This window comes from Pinus tabuliformis, chromosome 6 (assembly GCF_031772625.1).
Source record: "Pinus tabuliformis cultivar Carrire ecotype Pingquan chromosome 6, CPIR1, whole genome shotgun sequence".
Classification (NCBI taxonomy): Eukaryota; Viridiplantae; Streptophyta; class Pinopsida; order Pinales; family Pinaceae; genus Pinus; species Pinus tabuliformis.
In genome coordinates, this window is record NC_142292.1 from 1530798213 (window position 1) to 1530812698 (window position 14486).

At 41.8% G+C, this 14486-nt stretch overlaps 1 protein-coding gene across 3 annotated transcripts in view; it reads right to left on the reverse strand.

Moving 5' to 3' along the window:
* RAD50 (DNA repair-recombination protein (RAD50)) overlaps positions 1 to 14486 on the reverse strand; it is a 446299-nt gene that overhangs the window by 150194 nt on the left and 281619 nt on the right. For all 3 annotated transcript variants that reach the window (XM_089428359.1, XM_089428350.1, XM_089428366.1), the window contains exon 20: positions 14127 to 14451. In XM_089428359.1, the coding sequence (XP_089284485.1) occupies positions 14127 to 14451 (325 nt within the window). The remainder of the gene's footprint in view (positions 1 to 14126; positions 14452 to 14486) is intronic.

Here is a 14486-nt window from a genome sequence, read left to right on the forward strand (position 1 = left end):
AGTTCTGAGAGTTTTATTATTAAGCAGCTCTCTTGAGTACAACTAGGGTGCCAAACTGGCTCACCCAACAAAGATTTCTATCTGGCAGTAGTACCTCTCTTCGGAAGCAGATATTCAGCAAGTCTGCCCCACGAAAATCCTTCCAACATTTCTCAAAGGCTTTGCGTCAACCTTGCTAGCCTGTGAGTAGCTTTGTAACCCCCTGCGTCAACCCTCTGCCCCTCTGCATTAGCTCTATGGCCCTCTGCCCCTCTGTGTTGGCTCTCTGGAACTTTGTGTCACCCACGCAAGCCTTGCTAGCCTCTACGCGGTCTCTCTGGCCTTCTACGTGGCTCCTGTTGGCTCTTCGTAGCCCCCTCAATCACTGTGCTGGCCCTATGGCACTATCTCTACCTCTCTTCTATGCACTCACTGCCCCTTGCTACAACTCAGATCACTTGTTCGAATTTTTTCATCAAACCCCACTCCAGAAAATCGAATTGACTGATCAATCTTGGTGTATTTCCAACTGAACCTCAAGCCTCCTCTTACACTTTTCTGTTGAGTCTTCAACGACTAAGATTAGATTTGCTTGATCCATGTCATTTAGAATCTTCTCACCCAGTTTTATATTAATACCCATTAACATTTTAATTTTCCTAATTTTAGACAGAAACTCCATTGAAAATATTAATTATTTTAATATCTCTCTAACCGGGTGGAATTTCCCCAAACCATTTCTAGGTCTTGGAGATCCCATGTGCTTTAGCCTCATCACCAATTTTCATGGCTAGAGAACATCCAATGCAACCCAATGCTACCACAAATCAACAAAAATGAGGTAACTTTAACATCTGGGAAGGTCTTTCTTCATTTACATTACCAGTGTGGCCAACCACGAACAACCCAAGAAAAGAGAAACATGGGTAATAGCATAGACACGGTGAAATAGTATTGAAACATCTCCGACCATTTCCCTTGTACGGTTAGCATTTAGGTCAATTCCCTGTCATTTACTGACATGATTGATAAACATAAATGTCTACCAAATATTGCTTAGGAGAAAATGGTCCCCTAGTGGCCATTTCCTCAGATAGAAATGCAACAGGAATCCAAAGTACCTCAATACCAATAGAGAAACTCGTGTATTGTTAACTGTTGAAGAATCTAGGGAAAATTAGGTGTAGTGTGATTCTTCGCTACTTGATAACAATTTGTGGAGCCCTTTTACCTTCTCTTCTTAGCTTAATCTTCTTCTTCTTATTATCAATGCATGTGTGTGTGCTTCATCAAACTACTACCAAAACATAAGAACAAGAACACAAGATGTTGGCTCTCTATCAGGGCCAAAACCTCTCTTCTCTTGAGAGGAAAACCCTTTCGTGAATTTCTCTTATTGAAGCTTCTATTGATCAATGCCAAACCCTAGACCCTTGACAAGAATATCCTCCAAGCACAAGTCAAGTCCTTCCTTCTTCCAGCACTTCGTCCTCCTTCTTTCGGCACTTCGTTCTTCCAACAACTAGTGATAGTCCTTGTTATGCTAGCTCTAGAAGAGATACATATCTTTGATACTTAGTGAAGTCTTTCATCTATAAGGATACCTTCCTTCTCTTGTCCAACCGAGCTCCTTCTTGATGTGTAGTTGCAGACTTGTTATGACTGTAGTGCAGCCCTAGTTTCTCGCACGTGTGGGAGGATTCCTTCCAGATTCTTATGATAGAGTCTTCCTTTCTTCCTCACTTGAGTGAGCCTCTTCTTCGCTTGAGAGAGAGGCCTTATAGGCCTACTTTGATAGCCCAAACAATGAGAGATATGTGACTGTGATAGTGTTGTTGTAATGACCGCAGATAGCCCTCCTTTTCTCGCACGTGTGACTGTAATAAGCCCTAGAACAGACCTCTAAGGCTCGGTGTTTCTTCCTTCTTCCTCGTTGTCCTTGGAGACCCTTTTCTCGTCCTTTTATTACCCTTTACTTGCCTCCTTACTTCGCTGATTTCAGAGCTCCTTGATTGCATTGTATTGGAGTGGACAGCCTCTATTTATAAAGCATTGTCCCTCCTTCTAGGCCAACTTGTTTAACTATTTGTAGGCTGACTTGAGTAGAGTTCGGATGGTTTCTATACTTGAAGGAGCTTCTTTGATGGTGCCTTTGCATAGGAGGAGACTTGACTTTGCTTGGAGGTATTCTCTTGATTTTAATACATATTCATACATGGTGTAACATGCCCTTAAGGCCTTCAACATTTCCTTTTGATTATTTGACTCACCGATAGCACTTAACATGTGCCAGACCTATTTCAATGAGCAAGAAACTCATTGACATATACTATAAAATTAATATATATTTTCTTGAATAAATACAAATATCAAAAGCACATTTATGAAGACCGAACCTACTTACATTTCCCTCAACATTAGCTTCACCTATTATTAAACATATACATCAATGTGCAACAATTATTGACCATGGCTTTGTGTTGAAATTTGTTTGCAAAATACAATTTCTAATCATCATAATTACTTGTGAAGGTGTAATTGTTCTTTTTAGCTCTTTCTTTATTCTTCACCAAGCAATTATACAATTTAATAGAAAGAAATCACAGTGCACAAAAGACAAGAGACACCAGAAATTAGGCCAGTGGCCAGGGAAAAATCCACAAGGGGAAAACCCAGTAATCCTCTCCTTATAGAATCTTAGTCAACAAGAGAAATCCACGTCATAGAGAAACTGACCAATTACCCTAGGGCCAAGTCAGCCCTCCAAAGATCTGTTAAGATGTCACATGCATGTCCTTCAATGTTACATGCCACAGACATCAAGTGCATCAGGAACTCACATAACTAGTGAAAGAACTCGCATAACCACAAATGAGATGCCTCTGGAATTCACATGACCAGAGAGGAGCTTCGTATATTCAAAGAACCCTCTTCGGATCTTCATATGAAATCCGCAGACACCATCCTATTGCCACAGAAAAATCAGTCCTTTATCACAGAATTATATTGCCACTGGAAGCTCGAGTCTCACAAAAGTATATGTCCTGGAAGCCCACTTTGTTTTGAAGAATAGTGCCTCAGGTAGCCCGCATTTTTTTCTCTGAACAGGTGAGTCAAATGAGTGTCAAATGGTGGAATAAAAATACCAATATATAGTGGTTTCGATGTCCGATAAGTTGACTCTTAAAGTTTAGTGGTCTTGCCATCTGGAGGGCTGACTTGGCAATAGCGAATTGGCCAAAAGAGGTATAAAAATTAAATTTTATTCTTATTTCAAATGTCCAAATTGGACATGACAAAAATAATTTTGCTTCTGACTTCAATAAATTCTTTTTGACTTCTACAAAATCATAATATTACGAAAACAGAACCTAGTTTACATTTTCAACACTTTAAAGATTTAGTTTTATCACTTAAATTGCTTAGAGCAATTTATTTCAATTTTCACAGTTAGCTCCATAGCTTTTCCAGATTAGCAATCACATCAGCACTAAAATAAATTGCAGATAGAAACATAAACATAAATTGCAAAAGGCAAGCCAAGACAAGAGGACAGAACATGTGGCACTAGCCAGGGACAAACCCCAATGTGGGGAAACCTTTGATCAATTCTTCTTATATATTCTTCAATAGTTCAGCACACAGAGAGAGAGATGATTAGTTCTCCTGTGGCAACTGTGGAACAGGATGATTAGTTCTCCTGTGGGCTAGGATGATTTGTTCTCCGTGGCGACTATGGAACAGGATGATTATTTCTCCTGTGGGCCAGGATGATTTGTTCTTCGTGGCGACTGTGGAACAGAATGATTAGTTCTCTTGTGGGCCAGGATGATTAGTTCTCTGTGGCATCCACTGACAACAGAAGTCAACACTTTGACTTATCTAGATAAGAGCATAGATCATCTCTAAGAAGATGATACATGAGATCAGTTGAAGACATGTTGCTTCAACTAATTCTCCAAGGTGACTCCTTCACCTATCGTTGTGCTGCATTTCGTCATCATGCTACACCTCACAATGATGCACCATGCTGCACCCATCATCACTATGCTGCATCTCATCACGCTTCATTAATCATGATCGTACCCATCACTGTATTGCATTATGTGCCATTGCTGAACCATGTTGCCATCCTAACCTATGTGTTCGCTGCACCTTGCTTGCTTGTTGTCCCTAGCATGCTTGTTGTCCTTAACATGCTTGTTGTTGCATGCTAGTTGTCCCTTGCATGCTAGCTAACATTGCATGCTTGGTGTATTTGTTGCTAAGTACCATACAATTTTCCCAATGTTAGTTAGTTGTCCCTTGCAAGTTGCTCTCCTTCGGAGACAGATGCTCCGGCTATTTCAGCAGTTCCCATCAGTTCTAGCAGTTTTGGTTGTTCCCGGCAGTTCCGACAGTTCCGGCATTTCCGGCTTTTCCGTCTTTTCCGGCTTTTCCGGCAGTTCTGTCTTTTCCAACAATTCTGGTTTTTCCGACTCTTTCCGGCAGTTCCAGCTTTCTGGCAGTTCCGGCTTTTCCAGCTTTTCTAGCAGTGCCGGCATTTTCGGCAATTCCGGCTTTCCGACAGTTACGACTTTTCCGGCAGTTCCAGCTTTTTGCCTTCTGAATCAGGGCAACGTTATTCCTTAGGATCTCTCCTCCTACTAAAACCCAAAGACAAGTAGAGAGAGGAAGAAATCCCAAGCGTGTTGAAATGACTTGAAGGCCACCTCTATTTATACTAAAACGTTGAGCACATATGGGGTATATTTGGTTGTTGGCTGACCTTGACGAATTGTCTTATAACGCAAATAAATTCATAACTCCATGAATAATTATCGGAATCGGATGATCTTTAGATCAATCCTACACCTCTCGATGAGAGGGATCCAAGAAAAATATCACCTGCCATAAATAAGATGACCGACATGGAGTTTGGTCCTAGTTGCCAATTTTAACACTCCCTCTCAACTAGGGAGAACTCCATTCATTGATCCATATGTCCGACTATACTATCTCAGCCATCAATGCCCTGCACTGCTCTGCTCTGATCTGATCTGTTGAGCTCTGCTCTGCTAAGCTCTGCTATGCTCTGCTTTGCTCTACTCTGCTCTACTCTGCTGAGCTCTGCTCTGCTGAACCATGAAGAAGAAATATTGATCGAGAATGTCTCATAACATTCTCTACTGATCCGAAGTCAGTTTCATCTGAAAGAGTGTGTCACATCACTCTTACTGACCCAAAGTCAGTTTTATTAATCCCAGATCAATATCACAAGAGTGTCTATAACCACTCATACTGATCCCAGATCAATGGAGGTCATCCTAGCATAGGGAGTACGGTAGATACAGCGATGCGTCCACCGATAGTACTATTATGGTCCCTATCCTCATTTCCCTGCTCATTGATCAGATGAGAGGTACTTCCCATGAGTCCCAGACTGCATGGGTAGGATGCCTCGACAGGAGAACTAATCATCTTATCCACAGGAGAATGAATCATCCTGTCAGTGGATGCCACAGAGAACTAATCATCCTAGCCCACAAGAGAACTAATCATCCTGTTCCACAGTCGCCACGAAGAACAAATCATCCTGGCCCACAGGAGAAATAATCATCCTGTTCCATAGTCGCCACGGAGAACAAATCATCCTAGCCCACAGGAGAACTAATCATCCTGTTCCACAGTTGCCACAGGAGAACTAATCATCCCGGCCCACAGGAGAACTAATCATCTTGTTCCACAGTTGCCACAGGAGAACTAATCATCCTGGCCCACAGGAGAACTAATCATCTTGTTCCACAGTTGCCACGAGAGAACTAATCATCCTGGCCCACAGAAGAACTAATCATCCTGTTCATAGCGCACCACCAGGGGAGGGTGAGTCGCCATGTGGTCGTATGTTGCTCCAGTAAGTACCCCAAGCCCCCCAGAGCTCCCAGAGCTCAATGCATGCAACATGTAGGACCCTTATAAGAAGGTATCTCAACGACTCCAAGTCGTTCGAGAAAGTCACAGATTTGACCTTTCCCAGGGGCTTTGACAAAATGTCTGTGACCTATACATCAGTCTCAATGCGATGGAGCCTCCTCGCCCATCGACTTACCATATCGCAGATAAGGCAATATCTGATGTCTATCTGCTGGAGCAATCATCGAATACGAGATTCCACAATAATCGAATCCCCCCCTCTACTTGTCACAGAGAATCCCATTGGTTTTCATCATGTGTACAAACAGCTCACTTAAGGGCTTCTGCAACCATGCAGCTTCACACGAGATCATACTCGTAGTTATGTATTCGGTCTCGGCTGTGCTTATAGCAACCGACTTCTACTTCCTGCTCATCCACAATATCGAAGCAAAATCCAAAGAGAACCAACACTGAGAAGTGCTCTAGTGATCCTCCACACTGCCTGCCCAATCAGCATTCGAATAATAATGCAATTTCATATTTTCGGCAGTGTATCTCAATCCATGAGAGATTGTGCCCCGAAAATATCTCAGAAGATTCTTGGCACCAATCCAGTGAGGCTCAACCAAATATGAGCTCACCATTCTAACTGCAAAACATATGTCCCGACGGAAGTTCACGAAGAACATCAATGGGAATGAGTTTATGAAACTCAGAGGCATTTCCCAAATCTGATCCGACATCAATACCATATAACCTCTGAAAGTTAAGATCCATAAGGTAGTCACAGGCTTGTTGTTTATCATTCCACATTCGAAATCCAACTCCCTCTTACTTCTGCAAATGAGAGGGTCTACACCTGTCAGAAATAGGTCGTCCTCATAAGGTGCTCGTATGAGAGGTCTTATCATCCACAACCTTCGGGTAATGGTTTGAATCGGTTTCACTCCTAGTGAATTTCAGCTTCATCAGACAGCTATCAATCCTCTCATACTACGCTCGGGGTGTTTTGCTTCAAGCCATAGAGGGCTTTCTTCCACTTGTATCCATGAGATTCTCGATCATGAATCTCGAACTCCTCGGGTTGTTCCAAACCTGTGGACCTGCTGAATAAGGGGAATGGTCCCCTTATAAGATTTTCCTTCTGTACATCTCAGACATGTACCTTCATGCTCTACTTGAATTCAAAAATCCCTATCACCATTTGACTCACATCAGGTAGGGCCCCATAGGTAGACCTCCGGTGTTATAGATGTGATATGTCAATTGACATGATCCCCAACGGACCATCCTGCAACTTGATACAAATTGCCAACCCTGAACCCATGAGAAAAAGCATCTTTGAAAATTATATTTTTTAACACATATCTTTCCATCAATGAATGCCACCCTAAAACCTTTGACTTCCATTTCCGAGATGGACACTAGGTTCTTCTTGCGATCAGGTACATAAAAGAGATTCTATAAATGAACCGAGTTACCCTTATTCAATTGCAATTTAACATTCCCTACACCCTTTCCGGGATAGGTGGCATCGGCTCCAAGTATAATCCCACGATTGTTTCCATCTCTACCAAATTAGAGAGTGCACCCATCTATCCGATGAAGTGCATTGAAGCACTACAATCTATAAGCTATATTCCCAAAGAATCTGAAAGAGAGGGCCAATACAAGATAATGCTTCTTTATCTTATCAGAAACAACATTTGATTCTTCATACCTGGGGTTCCTTGCTTTCTATGAAGAGTAAGCCATTTCCTTAATGACCTGCATTACCTGTCATTCCTTTGATCATTGAAGATGTCCCTGGAATGATTGTTATCATCATCAAGTGATGTGTCCCTACCATTCGGACACTCCTTCTCATAATGGCCAAACTTATTGCAACCAAGGCATCTGCCTTTCCTTCCACCCATAGATTTGGACTTCCCAATGAAGTGATCTTTAGGTAGGCCATCAGAAACTTCCGTTGCGCCATTCTGATAATATTCTCAGCTTGGACTTCACCCTCGGTGAATTTGAAGAGGGATGAGGAATCCACTGATCCTTTTGTCCTTTCCCAACTGTCTTCGGTGATTGCTCTTTCACTCTTGCTTGGGCATTGTCTTCACCTCAGCTCTAATACCATGTTAATTTTAGGTATGTTCTATGCTTAGAGCAATTTATTTCAATTTTCACAGTTAGCTCCATATCTTTTCCAGATTAGCAATCACTTCAGCATTAAAGTAAATTGCAAATAGAAAATAAACATAAATTGCAGAAGACAAGCCAAGACAAGAGGACACAAGATGTGGCGATAGCCAAGGACAAACCCCAATGTGGGGAAACCCTTAATCAATTCTTCTTATATGTTCTTCAATACTTCAGCACAGAGAGAGAGAGAGATAGTACATTTACAACAAAAGTCAACACTTTGACTTATCTAGATAAGAGCATAGATCATCTCTATAAAGATGATACATGAGATCAGTTGTAGACATGTTGCTTCAACTAATTCTCCAAGGTGACTCCTTCACTTATCGTTGTGTTGCATTTCATCATCATGTTGCACCTCACCGTGCTACACCATGTTGCACCCATCATCACTATGCTGCATCTCATCACGCTTCATTAATCATGACTGTATCCATCACTATACTGCATTATGTGCCATTGCTGCACCATGTTGCCATCTTGACCTATGTGTTCGCTGCACCTTGATTGCTTGTTGTCTCTTGCTTGCTTGTTGTCCCTAGCATGCTTGTTTTTCTTAGCATGCTTGTTGTTGCATGCTTGTTGTTGCATGCTAGTTGTCCCTTGCAGGCTAGCTGGAACATTACATGCTTGGTGTATTTGCTGCTAAGTACCATACAACTGTCCCAATGTTAGTTAGTTGTCCCTTGCAAGCTGCTTTCCTTCGGAGACAGATGCTCCGGCTGTTTCAGCAGTTCTCGGCAATTCTGGCAGTTTCGGTTGTTCCCCACAGTTCCTGCAGTTCCGGCTTTTCCAGCTTTTCCGGTGTTTCTCACAGTTCCGGCATCTCCGGCTTTTCCGTCTTTTCCAGCAGTTCCGACTTTCCCAGCAGTTCTGGCTTTTCTAGCTTTTCTGGAAGTTCTGGCATTTCCCGCAATTCCGGCTTTTTTAGCAGTTCCGGTTGTTCCCATTGTTCTGGCAGTTCCGACAGTTCCGACTTTCTAGCAATTCCAGCGTTTCCGGCTTTTCTGGCAGTTCCATCTTTTCCAGCAGTTACAGCTTTTCCGGCTTTTCCGGCTTTTCCGGCTTTCTGCCCTCTGGATTAAGGCAACGTTATTTATTAGGATCTCTCCTCCTACTAAAACCCTAAGACAAGTAGAGAGAGGAAGAGATCCCAAGTGTGTTGAAATGACTTGAAGGCCACCTCTATTTATACTAAAACGTTGAGCACATGTGGGGTTTATTTGGTCGCTGGCCGACCTTGACGAATTGTCTTATAACGCAAATAAATTCATAACTCCATGAATACTTATCAAAATCAGATGATCTTTAGAGCAATCCTACACCTCTCGATGAGAGGGATCCAAGAAAAATATCAGCTGCCATAAATAAGATGACCCACATGGAGTTTGGTCCTAGTTGCCAATTTTAATAAAATGGCTAGTCTGCACCGTGTTACATATTTTGTTTAAGGGCAATGTTACTTGGGAGCGGGAGCGGGAGCGGGAGCGGGAGCGGGAGCGGAAGCGGGAGCGGGAGCGGCGGGGAGCGGGAGCGGGAGCGGGAGCGGGAGCGGAAGCGGGAGCAGGAGCGACCATTTTCAGAAGCTCCAGGTTTGGGAGCGAATCCGGGAGCGATTTTTTAAAAATATATATATTTTTTATATTTTTTAATTTTTGATACATATATGTCAACAAAAACATGTAGAATGATGAAATAGACATAAAAAACATAAAAAAAACATAAATTGATCATTGAACCATATCACATCAATCATCTAGAAATTATAATCGTCATCAACCATGTCCACAAGTTAGTAAAATACATATTACAACTACAACATATTGAGTCTTATAAATCATGATTCATCAAATTCAATATTAAAGTTTCAACTTCAAGCTTTCAAAATTGAAAATTCAATAACATTTATCATCATTGATCACCAAAGTTGTACTTGTAAGCCAAGTTTAACCATTACAAGAAGTAATATCGAAGATATTTCTAAGTCCTAACTTCTAACTGTTAACATGATATGAAATGTTAAAAATTTATAAAATGAAACATGAATAATGAGATGAAATGAAACAGCTTTAGTCTTTCACAAAGCATCATATTCATAATTCACAATCATTACCAATGAGTTATAATTGCCAAGGCCCAACTTCAAACTTCAAATTTTCATTGTCACAGTGATATAATGTTTACAAAAAATATCATAATGTCATAATGATATGAAAGAGTCAAGAGTCAAGAGTCAAGGACTCAAAACTCAACAGTTATGAAAACTAAAGTCTAATAGAAACTAAAAAAGACAAGTAAACTGTAAATCTACAAGTGGCCCTTGCCACGAGAGTCTCCAGGAGTATAAGTAGGTCATGGTGGTCTTCTAGGAGTCTCCCGCATAGACCGACGACCAGAACTAGAGCCTCCACGCGAGGGTGTCGATGGAGGTGGCGACAGCAATGGAACAAGACTCGGGCCCCGAGCACTGCTACTGGATGGTGGAGGTGGAGGTGGCATGGCTGCTGCAGTTGCTTCATTTTCATCCCTTACAAGCTCCTCTTCTAGTTCTTCAATATGTACAATGCCATCCTCCAAATTGTCGTCCTCAGGGTGATTGTCCCAAATTTTATATGTGGGATCTTCATTAGCCCGACCACAGTAATGGCTCAACAACCTCAAGTTGTAGTGCACATAAACCAAGCTTTCTGCTCGGTTTTCGTTGAGTCTGTTTCTTTTCACATTATGTATATAACTGTAGGTGCTCCAACACCTCTCTGCAGAAGAAGAATTTACAACCTGTGAAAGAACTTTTTTTGCCAATTTTGGCAAAAGTCCGTGGCCGCCATATGTTTCCCACCATGTGAGAGAATCAAATTTATCTTTGTCGTCCATTGCATGGAAGTTACCATACAAACCAGTGCCACTGAAGTATCTGCCTATTTCAAGGCGCACAGCTGCACATTCCTCCCTGTCAGACACCAACTTTTCTAATGCTTCCAGATATCCTTTAGTAACCTCTTGATCTAAATGGGGTTTGGTCCTAACCCCACCCCCTGCTGCAGGTTGGCCCAACCAAGATGTAGAGTAGTATTTTGGCGTAGGGATATACGCCAAGCAATGTAGTGGAAGGTTAAGCCTATTCCACCGTTCACACACACAATCATGAATCAGTTTGTACAAGTTGGGATCTTTATTATGAACAATGTCTTTTATTTCCCCCAACATGGTATCCATTTGCTCATACACCTCGCCAATCACTGGTTTGTCTGTATCTGCAAACCGAATCATGTGATAAATTGGCTTGGTGAAATCCAATACCTGCCTCACAGTTGTCCAAAACTGCCCATCAAGAGCGGCCTCCTCCACCGTTTCAAAACCTGCCATGTCAGCTACATTTGTAGCCCTTTCCTTTAACACCTGCCAATGTGGACTTGATACCATGCTAGCTAATGCCTCTCTTACCTTCAAAAGGCACCTGAAGGTGAGGTAATAGCTACCAAATCTAGTCCTCGCAATCTTCAGCAACTCCAATCTCGAGTGACTGCGGAAAAGGCCATGGGTATTGCTATGATTTGTAATAAATTTTATCATTTGTTTTCCTTTCTTGTACAAATCACCAATCCATTGGTATTGTTCATTTTTGTTTTTGACAATATCATGCAACAGAAGGTTCAATGTGTGAACCAAACATCCAGACCAAAATATGTTCTGGTATTTATCCTCAATAATTGCTCCCGCTGCCTTACAATTAGGAGCATTATCAGTGATGACTTGGATGACATTGTATGGGCCAATACGCTCAATTGTTTCAAATAATGCTTCTACAATGTTGATAGCGGTCTTGAACTTGTCTGAGTAATCATGTGCAGCTAGAAAGATGGGACCACTAACAGACACAGCAAGAACACTTATCAATGGCTTGCCTTTTACATTTGTCCATCCATCAGATACAATGGACACCCCATTGTCAGTCCAAGAACTTGTCATTTTATTCAAAGAATGTGATATTTTTGCTTTTTCATGATCAAGGCCAACAGTTCTTGCCTTGTCATACCCAAGGCTCTTGTATCCTTTAGGGGCATCATTTATGGCAGAAACCATTTCGTGCCAATAAGGTGAGCATAGAACATTGAATGGTATCCCACATGCATAGAGGAACCTGTAAACTTTTGAATCCACATCATTCCTACACCCCTCATCAAGGAAATCTGATATGGTTCTACGCCTTAAAGATGATGACCCTGTGCCTCCATGTCCATATCCACTGCCTTGGGAGGATGCTGAAGGAGTTCTTTGTGATTGTGAGCTTGGTTCAAAGAAACCCCTTGATCTTTTTGTTCTGTATTGGGCGTCCTCCTCTTCCTTTATGTATTTGGCTCTATCGGCTGTTGACACCGCTGCACAAGTTTTGATTCCTATTTGTTTCTCTCCATCCCATGGCCTTTTCCCGCAGAGGTGTCTTCTAGCACGGGTGTATGAGCCTGTGTAATCAGTGTTGCAATGGGGGCAATGAAATTTAGTGGTTCCACCCCCTCTCCCTGTTTCAGCCCTGTGAACATATTTCCACAATGGAGTTTGGTCTTGTTTAGTTTTTTGAGGGTCATGTTCACCCTCCTCCACCTCCTCCTCACTGGGGTTTTCACCCATTTGACTTCCTCCGGCTTCTTCATCCACCTCTTCAGTTTGAGGCCCCCTCCGTTTCCTACTCTCCACCACCATAATAACCATAAAAGGGACCAGGAAGAGGAAAATGCCAATAAATATCCCCAGGTCCATGGTGTTTGATGTTTGTAGGGTTTTGAGTCTTGAATCTGCAAATTAATTTAGTTTATTGGGATTAATTCATTTAATTTATTAATTTAATTTAAATACATGATTTTTAAACAGTTAAACTCAAACAACTAAATTAAATCAACTAAATTAACTACCTAACCAGCTAAACTAACTAGATTACTAAGTTACTTACCTCTGCAGGCTTGCTCCTCGCTCCTCAGCACTTGCTCTTCGCTCCAATGCTCTAGCTCCAACTCCAAATTGCTCAATGAAGTGATAATGAAAGTTTTTTTGGCCCATTGGCCTTATAAAACAAAAAAAAAATTCAAAAATTTTTATTATTTTCGGGTCCGGCGGATTTTTTTTCCGCCGAACCGCTCCCGGCCCGGCCCGATTCGCTCCCGGAGCGTTTTTTAATGCCCGGGAGCGATCAGGGAGCGATCGCTCCCGGGCATTAAAAAACGCTCCGGGAGCGCGGGAGCGATCGCTCCCTGAGTCGCTCCCTAACAGACCAGGGAGCGTAAATTTTTTTACGGGAGCGATTTTGGGAGCGCGCTCCCGAGCCGCTCCCGCCCGGAGCGCGCTTCGGGAGCGGGTTCGAAGGGGGGGGGGGGGCGCTCCCCCGCAACACTGTTTAAGGGGCATGTTAAACATTCATGGAAGAGCTGTAAGTTACGATATCATATAGATATCCCATTAAAGCATGCAATTGAAATAATAATCCAATCAATTTATTTCCCAGCCAATTTCTTTCATGTTAAAGGATCATTCTAGACGCGGCCCCAGGCCTACATTTACAAACAAAAAAAGGCCATCAAGCTTATTCAGAATTGGAGAATATTGTACTAGAGGCATCCGTCTTGTTTATTCCAAAGGGATATCTATAATCTCAAATTTTCTTGAAGTCAGACAATCCTGTTAATTATAAGAGTGTAAGTAATGCCGATATAGCAAACTTTTATAGAATGTACTAATGTGGTCAATTCAAGGATACCATGGACTACTGTTGACTGGAAATGTTAGCATGTCCATGTCATAATTTTGGTTCGTTTTACTTCCTAATTTACAATATAAACAGGCATGACGTAAAATCTGTCTAGGGTTGTTAAGCATGTCAAAATCTCACTATCATGGCTGGTGGTCATAACAAAATATATCATTGCCTAATGTCCATAACATAAGTTTGCTTGAAGATGGCAAACTGCAACGCCAAAGTACTCACCCCAGGATATTCACACAGAAATGAAAGCAGAAACTGATTGAAAGCAAATGAGACCTATTTACAATTTTTATTTTGTACTTACATCGGAAAGAAGTTTCTCTTTCTCCTGCAAACATTTCTTTAATTCTGTTTCCATTGCAGATAGTTCACCAATACTGACAATTGTATCTTCCAGAGCCTCTAATTCTTGAGCGAGTTCATCAACTTCTGCTTTAGTTTTCCGATAATTTATATTGTCATCTATATTTCTTTTCACTTGGTCCTGGCTCCGCAATAACTCTTGGCTTCTATTCAGTTCAGATGAAATTTCTGTTTTTCTCTTCTCACACTGATGCTGTTGAGATTCACAAAGTGACAGCTTTTCCTGTAGTTCATTCAGCCTTTCATCCTTTCTGGAATCAATATATCTGGAGTCCAAACCACCATAAGGTAACAGGGAAAT